The sequence below is a fragment of the Primulina eburnea genome, chromosome 14 (genome assembly GCF_022965805.1).
Source record: "Primulina eburnea isolate SZY01 chromosome 14, ASM2296580v1, whole genome shotgun sequence".
Taxonomy (NCBI): Eukaryota; Viridiplantae; Streptophyta; class Magnoliopsida; order Lamiales; family Gesneriaceae; genus Primulina; species Primulina eburnea.
Genome location: NC_133114.1, coordinates 32,333,835 through 32,354,215, shown reverse-complemented (window position 1 = coordinate 32,354,215; position 20,381 = coordinate 32,333,835). Strand labels below are relative to the sequence as shown.

Here is a 20,381-nt window from a genome sequence, read left to right as displayed (position 1 = left end):
TATTGGAAACGGATTATTTTTTAAATAACAAATTATATTTAGATATATATGATATATTATCTATTTATAGAAACGGATCTCAGAACGATAAATCACACATTTCCATGGTCGGATGGTGCATTGTCCAACAGATAAATTATTATCGTACTTCATGCCTGCATGCTGTCATTTTGTGCATTTTTCCGTTTATGTGCTAAGAATATGCTTCCCACAAATCTTAACCTCCACTTATTAGTTGCCGTACAAACGCAACGTAGGCAGATTATAATTAATTTCGTAATTAAGGAGATCACACTCGACATACATAACAATGTGTGTATATGTGATGTCTCACATCTTAAAAATGAAATATTTAAAATGAGTTTATAATGGTTTACAATAATAGACTTCTATAGCAACTTGGGTTAATCATTTTTCTGTCACGCCCCGAGCCTAGACCCGCAGCTGCGTGACTGCACCAACTTGGTAAGTATAAGGACATGATAATAACTACTTATAGAGAACACCAACTTGGTTTGTTATCGTTATTATTTCTATTTGTTACAGTTAAAAATATATTATCATAAATTTACAATAATATTTGAGTATAAAAAATAAGTAGCATGTGTTCGTGGTTTTCGTTAATTACGGCTGTCAATAATTTCACTATGTAAAATTATCATTTTTCTAATTCTTATATAGCATATAAGTCTAAAATTTCTAAAAGAATTCGAAATTAATTCATTCAGTTGCTATATATATGTTTTGATATTACTATATATATGTTTTGATATTAATTAAACAAATTCATACGAACAATACACTTTAGGTTCGGGGCAAATTGGTTATTCTTTTTTATCTAATAAGTTAACTCTCTATACCAATCTGTAAATTTATAACAATTCGCGTATCTAAATAAATTTTCTTGGTTTTTCCAGATGTGATAATTTGAAGCTGTTTGCGAAGGTATGTTTCAGCTCCCATTTACCGAGTGCATCATTTTTCTCGGTGGGTGTTCGAAATTGCCAAGTCACTTAAAATTATTTTTTTATTTAATGCCATAATATTTATATATAAAAAAAAATGAAAGTGAGGGGGGCATTCTGGACTTTTAACTTCGTAATAATGGAAAATGTAGGGGGTGGGGGGACCAAAGTTGATGTTATCTCATTTATAGACTTTGGATGCAAATATCCCTTTTCTAAGTGTCATTGTGATTGTGTAAAATTAGGAGAACATGAAAAGGAGACAAGATTTTGTGATGTGAAACGTGTGTGAACATCATTCCATTTTTGTTAGGTATAAATTCATTTAACTTCAATGGGCTTTAAGAACTTGGATTCGGGGATACATAGCTTAAAGTGATATTATTAATGTTTTTATGAAAATTATCCATGTAATGATTTTGTTATTTTCATATCATAATATAAATATAAACTCTTGGAATTGCATGTAAATCGGAGCACATTGAGCTTAGTAAATAGCATACGATTCTAACTTGACGTGAATTATTTTTTCATTCCCGAGCTCAAATTCGATTAATTAATATTCATGGATTATAATGGTTAAATGGGCTTAATGTGAACTATTTTGATAAAAAATAAAATAAATTATTTATAGCCTAGACTTAGGAGGTTGTGTTCACGCAATCGCCGCAAGATGGCGCGTGGGGGAGAAAATTATCCGAAACAGGATAAAAGCATAGGCGGGGTAACGCGCAGTTGGATACTGAAATGTAACCCGTTTTGTCCGGGTTATCGTCGTAGGGTGTACCCGCCTACGCAATTGAATGGCCATGATAGGGACTTGCCTATTTCACCACTGTCACGCTTTCGTCTTTTCTTTGCTCATATTAACACCATATAATATATATTTTGATATATATTATATATCATTATTATTTATATTTGTGTGAGAATCAATAAATTGATATTTATCAATCCAATTGAAATTTTTTTGTATTTCATACATTCAATAGGTGAGTGTTTACATAATAATTTTACAGTATAATAAAACTATAATATATAAGTCACATATATGGACTTTAGCTCGACCAGCTCAAAGAAGATCTTTTTTTAGTTGTTTCGCACATGATCTATCTATATTTGGGGTTGATTTTCATTTAGTTGTTTGTGGCATTATCTTAAAGAATGCAAATGAACAACAAAAGTTGAGGTTAATGTTAAACAATGTGTTTTCAAGGACAATTTGTTGTAAAGATTCAACAAGTTCTCTTGTAATTATAGCATAATAAACTCTCTGGTTTTTAGAAATGTAAACAAAATGAATTTAAATTTGTATGCACAAATTTTCAAAATTCAAGCGTTCGAAAACGATATTTGATTATACATTTAATGTTATCAATATGTGGACACATTTTTCATAATTAGAGTGTCCGTTCATCCAAAAGTCAAATAAAAACATCTAGAGACACTAATTTGGATGCATTGGATAATGGGAGACTTGCATCTACTATCAAACAACACTTCATGCCGCTAGACGTCGTCACTATTCGGACGCCTCCCACTCGACTTTACTTTCGCATCTAGAGGCGCATGGGCGTCTCTTCGACGCACAAGGAGGCGCTCAGACCCCTCGTTAGGAACAATAGATTATATGCGCCAACACTATCGATTAACTGTTATTATTTTTTTTATGAAATCCAGATAATTTTGATTGAAAGTAACTTCTTGCATATTTATGGCCCAAATGATCTTATTTACTACTGCTACATATATGTGTACTGTAATTTATGATCGGTCTTGATCCAAAATATTTATTGAATAATAAACATTTTATAGTGTTGTTTTAAAATTCATATTCTTATTTTTCTGATAACATTACACCTAAAATATAATTGTTCATAAATTTGAAAGAACAACCTCCATTAACCACTTGAAAAGTGTCAACCTTTGTATTGCATCCTTAAATATCAAGTGGAATGTAAAACAAAATAAAATTATAGAAATGTTTGAGTTGATAGAGTATGTAAGCACTTGGATAATAGTTATGAGTTTGACTCCCCTACCAATACTATCTCAGACGAGCATATCGCATTTGATTTGCTCGTTGTGGCTTATCCAGATAGAATGTTTTCAAACTACTGCGTTAGCACGAAGTTTATTCATATCACAACGAAATGTACGATTGTCAATTTCTATGTCATCCAAAAATTAATAAAATAAAAAAGCACGTGTAGGGCAAGCACAAAAGAATCAAAATATTGGGACCATCTTTTGCTGCCTAAAAATAGTGTATGAGTCATAATCTCTTGCTTTATTGCCCCAACGAAAAGATAACATCAATGCCTTGGGCTGGCACCGTTGGATCTTTTTCTTCCTTAATTAGCCTATTAGATGTATAATTGAAAGCCCCTAGCATAGCGTGGCCACGACATAAAAATTGGGCAGCCTAAGTAGACAAGAAAAGGAATAACCCATTATACACATTTAGGTGATGCGTCTTTCTTTACTCGACGATTTGAAGCCGACAATTATCATCCAATTCTTTATTCTTAGAATTAATGCATAAATATATTATTTTATTTTATTGGGTTGTTAAAATATATATTAAAATAATTAAATATTAAGCAGATTTAGCAACGGGTTGGTTGCTCAGTTAAGAAACGAAACAAGTGTAGGCACATCACTAAATGCTGCGGTTGAAACTTCATTTCCTGGTGAAAGCATTAGGTTAACATGGTTAAAGTAAACAAATTTTCTCTATTCTTCAAACATATTAAAAAAATCGTTGAATTTTTTTTTTTTGCAAATAAATTTTCTATTTTATTATTATTGTTCAATAAAAATTAATTCAAAAATGATTGCAAATTTTTCGATACTTAGTTAATGTTTATATTACTTCATGTCTCAGATAAAAACTTGTGTGAGACAGTCTAGACAGATCTTTTATTTGGATCATCCACAAATAGTAGTAAAAATTAAGAAAAAATGCATCTAAAATCGAACTACATAATTGTACAACAGGAAAAAAATAATAATTTGCAAACATGTAATTGAGACGAAGAGAGTAATGTTTTTAGTATCGGCACATTCACAATATCAACCAATAATCAACATCCATATCAAGCGTTTGATTGGTTAATTAATCTTGTACAAGTAGCTAGCTAGCACTAAAAGTAATTAATAATCTGTTATGTTTTTCTAGAAGCATAAACTGTGCCAAGAATCTTTTGGACTTTTTGGATGGGAATGTTCAATATTTTAAGCACGTGAACAGAATATTTGTTTTAAGGTAATTGGTTTTTTTAAATCACTTTACGAGAGTTGCATCGATTTCCAAACTATGTCAAAGTTTTTCACCAAATACTCAATATTCTATATAATTGATTTCAAAGTAAATTTTGAATCGCCATCAAACATGATTGATCAAATACGAACACTAATTAAATATAAAATTTGTAAAATTACTCATAGAATTAGCACTAAGTCAAAAAAATATATGCATAAAAATGAGAGAGGGGAAAGAAATAATGAAGGCAAGGGACACAAGGGAGATTTGTTGAAGTCGAAGGGGACAGGATAGACATCCCCCGAAAATAAAGGGGGTTTTGTGCGCACACATTACTTCATCTTTTTATCTTTTAATTAATTATTTATTATTATTCCTTTGAGTCCTCTTCTTCCCAATTTTTTTTTATATATTTAAATTTATTCAGCTTTCCCCTCAACTAACTCCCAAAAATCACATACTGACACTCCTTCTACTGTGTGCTACACTCCAATCAGTACATACAGATGGGTGTATGTATAGACTATGTACATACATACATAATCTAATGCTCACCCTCGATTCCTCGCACCCCACCCCCACACAGGTAGCGCCCTGCGGCTGCAGCGCTGCCTCTTCTGCAGATGGCAGAGTCCTGTAACGATAATATTAATGTATTTGCATTTACAATTACAAAAGTTAAACAGTTTTTGTTATTGTTATTGGTAAAAAATAGGGGGCGAGTGAGATAGGATTCAGATTATGAGTTATTGTTGTTATAATCGGTTAAAATAAAGCGAGGGTTTTTTGATATATATGCACAGGGAAAAGGCGATCCCGTGTTTGCAGTGAGAGAAAGCGATGCAGTGAGTGCGCTCTTAAGATAAAAAAAGGTCCCATCTCTTCTCTCTCGTTCTCCCTCTCTATCTGTGCTTATGTGAGTGGGTCCTTTTCAAGTACACTCACATTGTATCTAGAAATTTGCTGCAACTGAAGGATTTTTTCTGTTCCTTGTGATCTTGGTTGTTTAGGGTTCGAGCATGATGTGCGGATTAATCGATTTGAATACTGTAAGCACCGAGGATGAAACGGCGTCGCTTTCTGGTTCTCCTTCATCGTCGGCGGCCTCAGCGAACTCGGAATTGGTCAAAACGCCGTCGTTGGCGGTGTGTATGGAGCTGTGGCACGCCTGTGCCGGGCCGTTGATTTCGTTGCCTAAGAAAGGAAGCGCCGTCGTGTACTTTCCTCAGGGACACGTGGAACACCTCCCGGAGCACCCGGCCGTAACTTATGATCTACCTCCTCACGTATTTTGTCGCGTCATTGATGTCAAACTCCATGTAAGAGTTTCCTTTTCTTTTTCCCACTTAATTATTGTAACTCCATTTCAAGATTTTTGTTGTCATTTTTTTTTTTGCTGAAGATTGGATTTTTACTGTCAGGCGGATGCAACTAACGATGAGGTTTATGCTCTAGTTTCCCTCGTTCCAGACCAACATGTAAGAGTATTATTCCAGCTTTACATTGTTCGTTTAGTTGCAGTCGGCAGCAATTCTTCTTATATTTCGTGTTTATGAGAAAATTTGGAAAATTAATATATTTCGGGGGTGATTCCTTGAATGATCTGAATGAATATCTCCTTTTTAGCAAAAAAATTTTTATGCCAAAAGGGTATGAAGAGCGAAATTTTCTCCACTCTCCCTTTTGAGATACCTCTAAGCAATATTTTCCTTAATAAGGCAATACTTTAGGTCTGGAGATATTTTGGGATCAATGTCTTTACTGATCTTAGAGACATTCTTCTTAGCATCAATGTCTTTACTGATCTTTGAGACATTCTTCTTAGCCTTACTTCTATCTTTCAAATATGTCAAAATGTAGCGGTTTATCTTTCTTGAAAATGAAATTTATTATTGTATTTGCTAGCATGAAGTTACTGCTTATCTGGGTAAAAGGTCTTTTTGACTCAAATAAACAAAAGATGCCATTTTCCCTTTTAAAGATCCAAAGATTCAAATTTTTGAACTGTTAGTTGGTGAGATGCCTTTCTCTATTTTGTAGACATCACTACGACAGTTTATCTATATTGTGATGCTCTATGAGCTTCATATCAAATAAATTCATTTTCGGCAGATAGAACAAAAATGGAGGGATGGGAGTTTTGAAGCAGAAGCTGAAGATGAAGATGTAGAAGATGTAGGCAAGTCTATGACACCTCATATGTTTTGTAAAACTCTCACGGCTTCTGATACTAGCACTCATGGTGGCTTCTCTGTTCCCCGTCGAGCCGCAGAGGACTGCTTTCCTCCCCTGGTGACTAAATTCATCAAATCATCATCCATTTTCTCTTAATTTCATTGCCTGTGATTTGTATCACTTTGTATCCATTCTCTTTTGATCTAGGACTATAAACAGCAGAGACCTTCACAAGAGCTTGTAGCTAAGGATTTGCACAGTATTGAGTGGAAATTTCGGCATATTTATAGGGGTAGGACTTCAACTTTTGTGATGTTCTTTATTTACGTGGTTTCTGAACTTTGTTTTGCCTTCTCAGATCTACAACTTAATTAATGTAACTAAATACGAAGTGATTTTCTGGAGCAGGTCAGCCTCGCAGACATTTGCTGACTACTGGTTGGAGTGCATTTGTCAACAAAAAGAAGCTAACGTCGGGGGATGCTGTGCTTTTTTTAAGGTTTGAATTCATGTAAGTTGATATTTGTTTTAACTGGATCCATATTATTATCTTATCATCTATTCTTTTGCAGAGGCGGTGATGGAGAACTAAGGCTTGGAATTCGTAGAGCTGCTCAGATTAAAAGTGGTGCCACCATTCTTGCACCCAATAGCCAACAATTCAATGCTAGCAGCATTGCTGCGGTGGTGAACTCCATATCCATGCAAAGCACTTTTAACATTTGCTATAATCCGAGGTACTTTAATCGAATGCTGGTAGTTCTTGAACTACAAAATAAATTTGGTGACAAATTGCAATGTACGGTTATGGTCAACCAAGGTTTTTTGAACAATCCTTGATGATGTTGGATCCTTGTCAGGATGGTAACACGTCTCTATTGGTTCTCGCATATCCATGTTTGCTTGTTATTATATCTCTGGAGCCATTTCATGACAACGCCTGACCTTACTGTTAAGACTTCTTTTATGGTCGGTAACTCTGTATTTGAAACGTGTTTTTTTTTGCAGGGGTCGTCCATGCGAGATCATTGTACCTTATCAGAAGTTCTCCAAGAGTCTAACGCATTCCTTTTCATCTGGAATGAGGTTTAAATTTCGGTTTGAAACAGAAGATTCTTCTCAGAGAAGGTTCGTTTTCAACAATATATCTGGACTTCATGACAATGCAGTTTTATCGAATTAATCATATTTTGGCTGTTGCAGTGGGATCATTATTGGGGTCAGTGATGTGGATCCAGTAAGATGGCCTGGTTCAAAGTGGAAGTGCTTATTGGTATGTGCTGATTTGTTATAATAATTATTTTGCTTCTAAGATTTCCCTTTGTAGTGTGGTGAAAGCATTTTTCCAGGAGATTTTCACAAATGGGTTTGCACAAATTTTTTCTAGCAACAATAGGCTCGTCTGGTTCTATTCAACATAACTTGAGCAGCCTATTTTTGCGTAAACCCATTTTTGCAATTGACCCTTGGTTTACCGCCTGTCTGAGATTTTTGTTTTTATTGTGCAGGTGAGATGGGATGATATGGAGGTTAATCGTCTTTGCCGGGTTTCGCCTTGGGAGATTGAGCCATCCGGTCTGGTGTCTGGACCCAATAGCCTTGTGTTACCGGGCGCCAAGAGAAGCAGGGTCAGCTTTCCCGCTACAAAAGCAGATTTTCCAGCTCCCAGAGGTCGCATTCCTGCAACATAAACTAAATTTATTCCCGAAGTCATATTCGAAGTGGTTGTCTTTAATGTTTATCGGTTATATGTCTGTACTTGGTGACAGATGAGAATGGAATTTCGGACTTCGGGGAGCCTCTAAGGATCCACAAGGTCTTGCAAGGTCAAGAAGTAATAAGGTTTCGTCCTTCATACACTGCTCTTGACGCCCCTATTAGGCTCCCTTCAGACACAAGGTGCCTTCCCGGTCTCATTGAATCAAGAATTCACGCAGAAGGAAACAACATCATGCCACATCATATGGATGCCGGTAATTCCTTTGAGGGCACTACTTTGTTGAACAAACCCTTTCAATTCCACAAGGTCTTGCAAGGTCAAGAAACTGTGTCGATCCAGCCATTTGGAACGCGCTCGGAAGCCTGTCAAGTTTATGAAAATAATGCTACTCATATATTAAATGGAGTTCAGGTGCCGAATCCTGGAAATTGTTGGTCCAGTCTTTCCCATGTTTATAACACTGAAACACCGTTTTCACCTTTGCTCGTTCCAGGACCATCTCCTTCTCCTGTTCTAATGTTGCAGCAATCAAATTCACCACCATCTCAATTTATGTCGTTGTTACATGGTACTCGGAAGAAGATTGAAACCAGCAATATTAGAGATTCTTTCCGCTCCTCTCTAAGAATCCCAAGTAAGTTCCCATCTTTTGAAAGGACTGATGAATTGCCTCCGCCTGCATTCAGATCATCAGAGCCCTCTGAAGAGCATATGCAGTTGAGGTCTTCACAGCTCTACAGAGACAATCAGAAATTTGTTTCAATGTGCAAAAAAAGTTGCAGGCTCTTCGGTTTTCCCCTTACCGAGGGAAAAGTTGCAACAAGTAAAGGTGACAATACAGCTGCACCAGCTTGTAACGAAGAACGTCTTTGTTAGTCTATTCCTTTTATAACCATCGAATCAGTCGGGCTGTTTTACTTGTAAAACCCTGAATGATGGCATATATTTGCTACAATCTCAGATGGACCATCAAGAAAGAGGAGGTAGCTACAGTTTGTGTCTCCAAGTACTCCCAGGTCCTGAGCTGTGTCATTTTCCCAACACGAGTGCCCCAAGTGACTCAGCGAGGAAGTGTTTCCGAATTGTGTTTGAAAAATTTGATTGGGTGGATACTGTGTTTTGTTTTCAATTCTTGTGTGCATGCTGGTGCATTTGATGGAACATAACCATTTTCTCGAGTTTTTCACGCCATTGAAAGATACCGGGTTCCTAAAATCTGGCAATGGATCAGGTATCTTAAATAATAAATTGTAATGCCTTTTGTTTCAATGTGAAGCTTCAAACAATAAATATCTTAAATGGTTTTGAATCATTTTTTAATTTATTTTTTCCCACAAAAGGTTAGGCACGAAGAAACATGATCAATAGAAAGTAGATTGGAGAATTAATCTGATTTTATAGAAAATTTATTTTTAAAAAATCATTAAAAGTCAACTGTGATTCTTTTTACTGTCGTACGTGGTTTCAACATAGTTTACGAGACGACTGCCATGCGGTTTTCAATGTGAGAAAACGGTACACTCTGGTAATTATTAATTAATAATTCCTTGGAAACTAAGACAAGTCTAAAACCTGGGAAGTAGGCCAGAATTTATTTTTGAGAAAGAAAACAATCACCATTTGCTCACTTTGTCCTGTAATAAATAAATATATAATACATTTTTTAATAAAGATTCTGAGCAATTAAATAAAGATAAAAATTTGTGTTAGGGATTTCATATATCGTATTTTGTGATATGAGGTTTTTATTTGGGTCATCCGTAAAAAAGTATTACTTTATATGTTAAGAGTATTATTTTTATTGTAAATATCAGTAGGATTGACCCGTCACACAGATAAAAATTTATGAGACCGTCTCACAAGAAACCTACTCTTAAACAAATAAGTTAGAATTTAACTTTCAGCATGGCGCGCGTTTGGATTTTTAAATAAAAAGGCAAAAGGTCAAATTTAACGAATGTTTTATTTGGAATGTGAACCAAGCTTATTTAATTCCCCAGGAAAGTGATCTTTCCCGTCCATTTTTAAAAACGACGTACACGTATCATTGTTTTTTTCTTTCTTCTACGCCGATTTCCAATTTATTGTTATAGACTTTTGTTAGCTCCTCTGTTTAATTATAATAAGTCATTTCCCAACTCACAAAGAAGAAAAAAAAAAAAAAACCCTTTTTACTAATTTATATTCTGCAATCAAAATCGACTTATTTATTGGATTAATATAATAATTAAGAGTATAATAATTAAATTGAATTTTTTGAGCCCTTCGGTTAATAGAACATATAGATTCGCGGGCCTGTCCTTTATGCTTCCGTCCTCGATGACGCATATCCAAGTCAAACACTTGTATCTTCTGACTAATTTAATTTCATACCACACACGACACATTCTTCTGTTGCAACCGAGAAAAATCCCAACTTTTTCTCGTTTCTCTCACAGTTTATGCATTGAAACTCACACGCTGAATAAATTCGCCACCCCGAGGATATATACAGTGATCGGCTGAAGATTCGCGGCGGACAATGGCCGGAGAAAGCGGCGACGAAATTGTGACACTTGAAACCACGCCAACATGGGCGGTGGCTACCGTTTGTTTTGTTCTGATTGCTGTTTCCCTACTCATCGAGCATGGTCTTCATCTCTTAGCTAAGGTGAAAAACGTACAGATAAAAGAAGTTTTTGGAAATTAATTCGACATGAAATGGTAGAAAAAGTGCCCGTCAATGTTCAGTTCTCTTCATGTATGTGTTTGGTAGATACGTTCATATATGTATGTAGATGTGTGTTTGTGTATGTATGCATGATGCCGAATCTATTTACAATGTGATGTACATTTTTGTATTGTGACTTCGCAAACCTTTTCTACAATAACGCAAGTGTTTTTTGGGTGCAGTACTTGAATAGGAAGAGAAGAAAATCGCTGCTTCAGGCTCTTAACGAAGTCAAATCAGGTGAGGTTTTTATGTACATGAACTTGTGCTGGCTTTATTCAGAGTTTTGAGCTATAAATTTGTGTTTGATTAACAGACTTGATGCTTTTGGGGTTTATTTCTCTGTTGCTGACTGTATTGGAAAGGCCAATTGCAAGTATATGCATCCCAGAGAGCATCGCAGAGTCTTTTCTTCCTTGCGAAAACCTCACAATTGATGAACAAGAGGAATCCAAATGTCAAGAACAGGTGATCGAACATACATAGATCTTGTGTTTCACCAGAAAACACACAGTGAAATTTCGAAGTTTTTGTTTCTCATGTTCTAAGTTAAATTTCATCAATGATCCATACTTTTTTTCCTTAAAAAAATGGTGGTAACAGGGGAAGGCATCTTTATTATCAAGAGTTGGTGTCCAGCAGCTTCAAATGTTGATATTTTTCGTGGCTTTCTTCCACGTCTTGTCAAGTTTTCTTGCGTTCAGTCTTGGGACCGCAAAGGTTAATGAATGCTTTCTTTTCGACGAAAAAATGTACCTACGTTCATATGCATATTATATAGACATCTCGCCTTCCACAAAATTTTCTCAGTACTTCGTGTTCCTTTCTGATTGCACCTTGGGCTGTAGATTTCGCATGTTTATCAATATTTCCCACCATTGAAGAACCATATGCTCGTAGAAAAAGCTTCCTAAATAAATGAGGGGTCTTGTTGCATTCATACACGAAACTGTTTTTTGTTATTGAACTTTCAGATGAGGAGATGGGAACGCTGGGAAGCAGAAACTAGAACACTGGAATATCAATTTTCAAATGGTAATCTTTTATTTCATGAACTCTTGGGAGAATTAGTCATGCGATATTTCATCTTCATCATTCTTGCTCCCATTTTCACATTGGTTCATAGATCAATCAAAGAATCTAGAAACTTGCTCCCATTCACACCTCATATTATAAGCCACTCTAGCTCAACTCCAGGCACAAGATAATATATTCGAAGGGTGGATCGACCTAGAGTGACCAAACTCCCTAAGTTCTTAGTCAAATGGCCTACCTCATCCAACTAGAACACTTTACACCACCCGAAGCAAGCACGCGAAATTGAAGCACACAAACTCGCTCTTGGTTCTTCCCGTCTTTTGACTCTTCAGCATTTCACTGTGCATCACCCATATTCTACATTTAGTATTACTTAACATACTATGTGTAAGAAGATTCCAGCTTTCAGTTGTATCACAGGCGTATCTGGAATTTATGAATATACAGATTGGAAACCTTTTTTTCAAGTTATAATTAAGTCATGATATTTCTGTAATACTTAAATATCAGAAGCATCTATTTTCCATGCACCACATTTCTGTCTTTTCATGTTATATATCATGACAAGTGAGAATTAAGGCATTAGTTTCACAGTGGTTGATTTAATTATCATCTAGATCCACGAAGATTTGAGTTCATTCATCAAACATCATTTGGAAGACGGCACCTTAAATTTTGGAGTGGACACCGATTCCTCCGTTTGCTGGTAGGTACTTAAAAATTTCACAAATTCTTGGTATGTTGCAAGAGCTGGAAACAGATGATTGCCACATTTTTTGTCAGGCTTGTTTTCTTCGTCAATTCTACGGATCTGTCTATAAAGTAGATTATTTCACTCTTCGACATGGGTTCATCACGGTAAACTTTGTGTTCATGTGCTACACGATTCGTGAAACATTTACCAATTAAATTCAAGTTTAATCCTTGTTTCGGCTCATTTTTCTGCCTCAGGCTCATTTTTCTGAAGGAACTACCTTGACTTTCAAAAGTGTATCAAAAGAGCATTGGATAAAGATTTCAGAGTGGTGGTAGGCATGCGGTAATCTATAGTGATTTTTCATTTGTTCCTTGGTTTTTTTACTGATGACAAGTTCTGGATGACAAGAATAATAATTTATTTTCTACTCTTTGCAGGCTTTGGATATGGGTTTTCTCCGTACTTTTCATATTTTTAAATGCAAATGGTATTCCTCATACCCTTTTCATCGTATGTAGTGTGTACTTCGTGTACAAATTCTAGGCCTACAGATCTTATGCTGACCACAAATACTTTGAAATCATCCACGCAGTGTTCCATAACTATTTTTGGCTCCCCTTCATTCCATTAGTGGTAAGACTAGGCAAATCCATAATCTTACGCCATTACAATTTTTTTTAAAATAGAATCGTCAACATATAGTAATGAAATATTGTCTTATCAGATGTTACTAGTGGTTGGAACAAAGCTACAGGGTATCATAACTAAAATGTGCTTGGATAAGAACGACATATCTCATATTGTCGCAGGAGCTCTGCTTGTTAGGCCAAGCGACCACCTCTTCTGGTTTGATCGACCAAAATTTGTTCTCCACCTTGTGCATTTTATTGCATTTCAGGTACTGTGTTAGACTACTTTTATATGATCAGATTTGCTGATTCCATTTAGCTTGAAGGATTCGGTGCTGCTTCTCAAATCCATTTTTTGATTTCTTTTTTTGTTAATCTGTCATTGCAGAACTCTTTTCAAGTTGCATTCTTCACATGGTCTTGGGTAAGCATAATTGTTCGAACCGGTTGATTATTCAAGTATCTCACAACCTATAACTTATTCGATTTCTTAACAGTACAAATTTGGACTGAGAACTTGCTTCCACCGAAAAACAGAAGACATAGTCATAAAACTTGCCATGGGTGTGGTGATTCCTATCCTTACCGGCTACGTGACCCTGCCTCTATATGCTCTAGTCACCCAGGTATAAATTAAATAGACTACAGATTCTACAATCGCAGATATTAAAAAAAACAGCGTAGGATTCAGTAATATATATAGAAAATTTGAAATATTTAGAAGATTATGATAAGGTACTTGACTCAAATGCAACTTTGTAATCGTTAGATGGGCACAACCATGGGAAACTCTGTGTTCCCTGAAGAAGTGGCCGATGGCCTAAAAAGATGGCACGCAAAAGCTAAGAGAAATCTGGCTAGAAGACATAACTGCAACTATTTATGGAGACCTTCATTAGAAGGTTCATTGGATGCATCGTTAAATTCGTCGCCTTCATTTGCGACACTTGATGCTTCAGTGTCTTTAGATATAGGTCATGCTAGTGATGATGATGGTGTTGGACTAAAAGAAAATGTAGACAGGATAGAGCAGCTGGAGGAGCATCGGAAATCAGAGTCGTTTGAAGGTTTTCAAATGAGCAAATGAACTGTAGTGTAAATGTTAAGATTCACAGGATGTAAATGGGTTCCAAACTTCCAATCGGACAGTGATAGTGGAGAGACAGAAAAATTACTACTTATGATTAAATTACTACAAAATAGATAAAAAAAATTAAATGTTACATTTTGAAAAACGAAAACAACTATGTGATATATAAAATATATATGTTTCTATATTTAGTTAGATTAAAATGCTTTTATTATTTTTTTAAAACATGTTAAAAAATGTTTATATTAAATAATTACATAGAAGAATAGAGGTCAATTTATGAACACTTTTAATAGAAGAGATAGGAAAACAATCATCATTTGTTAGACCAATTATCTGTGACAGATTTGTTGTTGAGCCTGTAGTTTATTCAGGAGAAATTAATGATCATTCAGTCTGATTGATTAACTCCACAAATGCATGTTAAAAATTAAAATCATTTATAGTAGACAAAAGATTAAAAAAAAGTACTTTATTGAATTAAAAAATCATATAATTTCTAATATCATTTAACGAATACAATGATATTGGAAACATCGTCTTAACTGACCGTATAAACAACACTATTGGGATACTCTGACTCACAGATCCAAATTTTATGTTTAAATATTTACAAAATAAAGTATTTAAAATAAATGTAACCAATTTTAAATGAAACAATTATAATGATAATTCATAAATATAACTATTTTCATGCCTGTTATAACTAAAATAATAGTTGATATTTATAAACTTATTTAAGAGGGAATGTCAAAAATGGCCTACTCTACAACCCTATATTAATCAATTTGGGCCTATAAATAAGTTAACTAATCAAATTAGCATGTTAAATTTCAAATTGTTTTTTAATTCCAAATATGTTAGTTAATCATTTTTCCTTCTTTATATGATTTTGCATGAATCAAAATATAATTGAAAAATGATGTTAGTTAAACACATAGTAGGTCCTCCACCTTGGGGACCAACATGAATTAAACATATGAAATTATTTTTAGGCCCAAATAAAACATAAACTCTAATTATTCAGACATATGTACGCGACATATCCTCCGTTTTCCTTAATTTTCTCTTTTCATTCATGTATCTTCATTTTCTAATGTCTACGGTGAGCCACCGATCATCTCATTGTGAAATAGAAAATATTAATGAATTTCATATTTTTTTTCATGTGAGACGATATATAAAAATATTTACGTCATCTTAATATTTAAACATTTCTATATTTTCCAGTTGAATCTTAGCAAAAAGGAGTTAAATCATCGCAGATTTGCTTTCAGATCAATTATTTCCAAGCACATGCAAAATAAGGTATACCACATGTACAACACAAATACAACGAAAAAAAGAATTTTGTTGAAGTTTTTGAGTTCATTATAATGACAACAATCAAACATCTATCATTAATGTTGTATTTTAAAATTGACAAAAATTTATGTGAGATGGTCTCACAGATCGTATTTTTTTAGACGAATCTCTTATTTGAGTCATCCACGAAAAAGTATTACTTTTTATGCTAAAAATATTACTTTTTATTGTGAATATCGATAATTAAGTTAGACTCATTTCATAGATAAAAAATTCATAAGACCATCTCACCAGAGACCTACTTTTTAAAATTAAAAATTAGTTAAGTTAATAATGAACACTAACCCAACTGCATATTAATTTTTTGAAACTCTGTTTTAAATTCATTGCAAAATTAAGTCAACATAGAAGTTAGAATAATATATATATAACTCAAAATATTTGAGTGAACATAATTCAATTATTTTTTTTGCTTGATAATGACTTTCAGTTTTTTAACTGGGGTAGTAACTTTATTGAACAAATTAATTCTTATGGTAAGTTGAATATAATTAAACCAAGATAAATGTCTCATAAAACATTAATACCAACATATAACCTATAATAATAACGCAGAAGGTTTAATTTGAGCGAACATATTCATTCTTTTTCTTGCTTATAATAATAGCTTTCAATTTTTTGTCAAGTACAAGAGATGAGAACTTATCAATTTTTTTTTTCTTTTGGTTCTCTGTAACAATTACATTTTTAATAGCAAAAAAGATGATTTTTTTTAGTTTGATTTCACTTTCTCCATGACATGATGTTTTATTGTTTCATGTATGTGGGAACCTATAAAATGGAGAAAACGAAAATCAAATTAAACATGCACATTCACAAAGTATTAATATTAAAATAAGATGCAATACTTTTTATCATGAAAGATGCCTTCTAAACTGAATTTTTCATTGTTTCTATACGCATGTAGATCTTAAAAACGAACCAAACGTAGTTTCAGTACCTAAGGCTAATACAAATTTGAAGGGTCCACTTCACCAATAAAATTGAATAAAAGAGTCATTTGTTATTCTGATCGGAATTTTGAAGCAAATTCGAATCTGATTTATAATTTCAGAAGGTATTTAATATTGGTTTGAATTTTGAACAGTAGTATAAACGAAGCAAATTTTAATCTGGTTTCTAATTTCAATAAGGTATTTAATATTGATTTAAATCTTGAACAGTAAATAAAAAAAGAAACCAATTTTCCACATTTCTCGGAAATTGTGCAATTGTTAATAATATATAAATTTAACTTAATTTTCATTTTTGGTATGCGAAAACCTACGGAAAACTGATTAATTCTTAAAAAGAAAAAGTAAATGTTTAATTTGTTCACGATCTTCCGTTAATTGATCAGTCATCTCACACATCTCCATATTCTGATTACATATATAATGCTTAATAAAAGTAGTAATGCCCATGAGTATGCTATCCTCTCTTAATTATGCAAGAAAAAGGGAACAATGAGCCTCGTTCACTGTATTTGAATTACATTGATTATACCGAAATTTTTACACCAAGATATATAATAAGCATGTATATAGTAGCCAATATTCTCTTAAAAGAAAATAGAAAAGTAGCGTTCCAGTTTGACACTATGATCTGCAAGATTCAATCAAAACTACCGTCGTGTTGTTGCATCCATATCTGGTGAATATGATTCATGAGTGCAGGCGAGAACTAGATGTCACAATCCGCCAAATGCCACAAACTGGCCTCCCCCACCGCCAAGCAGAGCCGCATAATATTCCCTCTCCAAGTCATGCTTCGAGCTGCCAACCTCGTCACAGGAACTCGAAACCGAAGAATTGAATCCATTGAACAATTCTTGAATCCTATACACCTCTCCTCTGAGCCTCTCCACTTCTCCCCTCAAGCTTGCGTTTTCGGCCAACACATTCTCCAGGCGTTGCTGCAACGCCCGGTGATCCGTCTCCAGGCTTTGATTCTTCTCCCGAGCCCGCTTGTTTTGGTACCAAATGGAAACCTGTCTAGGGGGGACGCCAAGTTCTAACGCGAGCTGGTACTTCAGATCCGGCTCGAGCTTCTTGTTGAAACTGAAATTGGTTTCTAGTATCCTCACTTGCTCTTGATTCAGTCTTTTCTTGTTTTTGATGAATGGATATTCTTGGGTTTGAGAATATTGAGATCGCTCCATTGCATATATTTAATTATGTTATAATAATTGTGTGCAATATGGAATTGGAATGCATGGATCATTAAATATGGGAATTTATATAGAAATTTGTGCTGCAAAGTTGATGACCTTCAACTTGCGAAGAAACTGGTATCCTATGTGAATTAAGGTCATACTTCTTGCTAATTACAACGTCAAATAAAAACAGTATTTATTGATCTATAAAAATGACAGCTTCGGGACGGGTACCTATTTACACAAGTAATATAATATATGAATTTTATAAAAAAAATTAATTTATGATTTAAATTGAAGTAACTTTTTAGATGATTTAATTATGACAGTACATATTTATTGTATCGAATAAATATTTATCCTGTATTAATAAGTTTTTGTCATAATTATATATTGTGAGAAACATCAATTTTTTTCAATAATTCTACGTATAATTCAATATATTTCTATTATCACCAGATTGGAACCTTGACATATAACATAATGAAGAGATGATTATGATACTTCAACCACATGTGATGCAACCATAATCTTTGATAAAAAACATCTGCATAATTCAATGTAAAGTTCACCTTAATTTGAGTTCGTCCAATATTGATATACGAAGTGGCGGAGCCACATGGATAAACACCTAGGTGGCCTAATTTTATTTTCTAAAAAAATCATTTGTAAATTTTGTATAATTTTAGATTAATATAATAAGTCCGTGTAGATTAATTTAAAATTTTAAAAAATTCTAGAATTTAAAGTTTTAATTCGAATAGAGTCATATAATTCAGAGTCGTCTGAAAAAACTGAAAAAACAATTAGAATATTGAGCATTCTGGTTAGATGTACGAACGGTGCAAAAATGTCAGCAGATAATTAAAACACAACGAAATTAAATACAGTTGATGAACAACTAGAAATGTCAACTGCAGCCGACAATAAATAGCAAGACGACTCTAGATATTTCATTGTATTGAATATGATACAACTTCAAGATTCAAATTAAATCAATTAAGAGCTAGCGGACAAAATATTCCTCAATTCATCCAAATCTTAAAAATGGGTTCGAAAATCAAAGTTGATATCTTTAACTATATACTAACGGATCATAATACACTCCATGTATTTATTTCATAGAAAAATTAGAGAATAAATTATTTTTAAGTTTTAAAGTAAAAGTTATGAATTTTCTAAATTAGAATGGAAGGAAGAACAATAAAATGTAAAAAAAAATTATATATATATATATAGTTGAATGATTAGATAATGTTTTTGGAATATAAAATTTTTTTAATCACCGTACCAAAATAGATAGTAAAAGAGTTAATATCGATCACCCCTAGCTTAGCTTGCTCAATTTTCAAACGTCCCGTCCCAGTCCACCAAATTTTTGTCTCCGTCAATAATCAAGATAGGATAATAAAATTATAACATTTATTATTTGGATTTTTTTTCATGTGCGCTAGCTTATCCTCTCTTGATTCTTGATGGAGATAAATAAATAGTTTTTCTCCGTCTAAAGTATATGAAAGTTGTTCACGAATCCTATAATTAGTTAACAACATAATCAATCAGATGATATTGAGGGGACTGAGTGTTTCACTTGATTTGCCATTAGAGTTGCATTCTCTTTTGTGTGTGCGCACGCGTGCGAGTATGAAGACACTGTGTTCACCAAGCATGACATCTTGTAGGAGTCTGTAATATAGACTAAAATTTATGATCTGATCAATATTATATATGCGACTAACTTTGAATAGTTTAAAATCTTTGAATTTATTCTTAATTATAAGAATGCGATATAGGTTCGATCGGTTAAATCTTGTTTCGTGCTCTTGATTGCAGCCGCGAGTTTCTGTTGTTAACCTCTTTTTTCGGTTATTTTAGGTTGGTTTGGCTCCTTATTTTTTCTCGAGCTGGGCCAATATGCTTTTGGTGAGACGTAAGAATTTTGAAGCAAAAAATTGAAATAGGTTGATATAAATACCAAGGCACAAGGTTTGACAAACATGCAAAAAGTTGCATATTGAGAAAAAGTATATTTTCTACAGTTTCATTATAGTTATGATTCACCATTTCAATCTAAACTCATGTAACACAAGTGCACCGTCTAATTTAACGACTGAATTCACGAAAAACGATTATAAAATATGGGCCACTAAATTGAAGCCCATATTTAATCGGGCTAAAAATAGAGGGTCTACCGTTACCGAATAATTATGCTCTATTTAAAACCTGAATTTCGAAACCACAAAAAAAATGTATAATAAATGTTATACACATAGTTGTATATTATTTTTAAATTACAAAACTACAATGAAATGCATTTTAATCGAAATAACTATTTTTAAAAATTGTTTCTTTTCACCCACAATTATTTTTCAGGCTTAAAAATACTTCTAACGATTTTTTTTATTTTTTATTTTTTATTTTCCAGATTAAAATATTACGTTGAGAGTCTTAATAATAGGAAAAAAAATTCGTTTCAGAATAATATTTTATGATTTTAATTTAATGTATTTTTCGTCAAACTTTCTTCTTTGTACTTGGCTTATCAAGTTGAGTTATTCGAAAACAGTATATTTTAAATTTTCAAAATTTTAAT

The 20,381-nt window shown here is 33.6% G+C and overlaps 2 protein-coding genes and 1 pseudogene across 2 annotated transcripts; 2 read left to right on the top strand and 1 right to left on the bottom strand.

The window, feature by feature from the left end:
- The first annotated feature begins 4,654 nt into the window (after positions 1–4,654).
- Positions 4,655–9,449, top strand: LOC140811767 (auxin response factor 3-like). Its single transcript, XM_073169835.1, has 11 exons — positions 4,655–5,102; positions 5,241–5,549; positions 5,652–5,708; positions 6,343–6,522; positions 6,613–6,697; positions 6,814–6,904; positions 6,978–7,142; positions 7,414–7,533; positions 7,609–7,678; positions 7,914–8,076; positions 8,175–9,449. The coding sequence occupies exons 2-11, from the start codon at positions 5,250–5,252 to the stop codon at positions 8,999–9,001; spliced, it is 2,058 nt and encodes a 685-aa protein (XP_073025936.1). The 5' UTR covers positions 4,655–5,102; positions 5,241–5,249; the 3' UTR covers positions 9,002–9,449.
- Positions 9,450–10,456: 1,007 nt separating this feature from the next.
- Positions 10,457–14,367, top strand: LOC140812181 (MLO-like protein 12; annotated as a pseudogene).
- Positions 14,368–17,323: 2,956 nt separating this feature from the next.
- On the bottom strand, positions 17,324–17,794 carry LOC140811359 (homeobox-leucine zipper protein ATHB-52-like). The gene has a single exon (XM_073169207.1). It carries the CDS (start codon positions 17,792–17,794, stop codon positions 17,324–17,326), a length of 471 nt encoding a protein of 156 aa, XP_073025308.1.
- Positions 17,795–20,381: the final 2,587 nt, after the last annotated feature.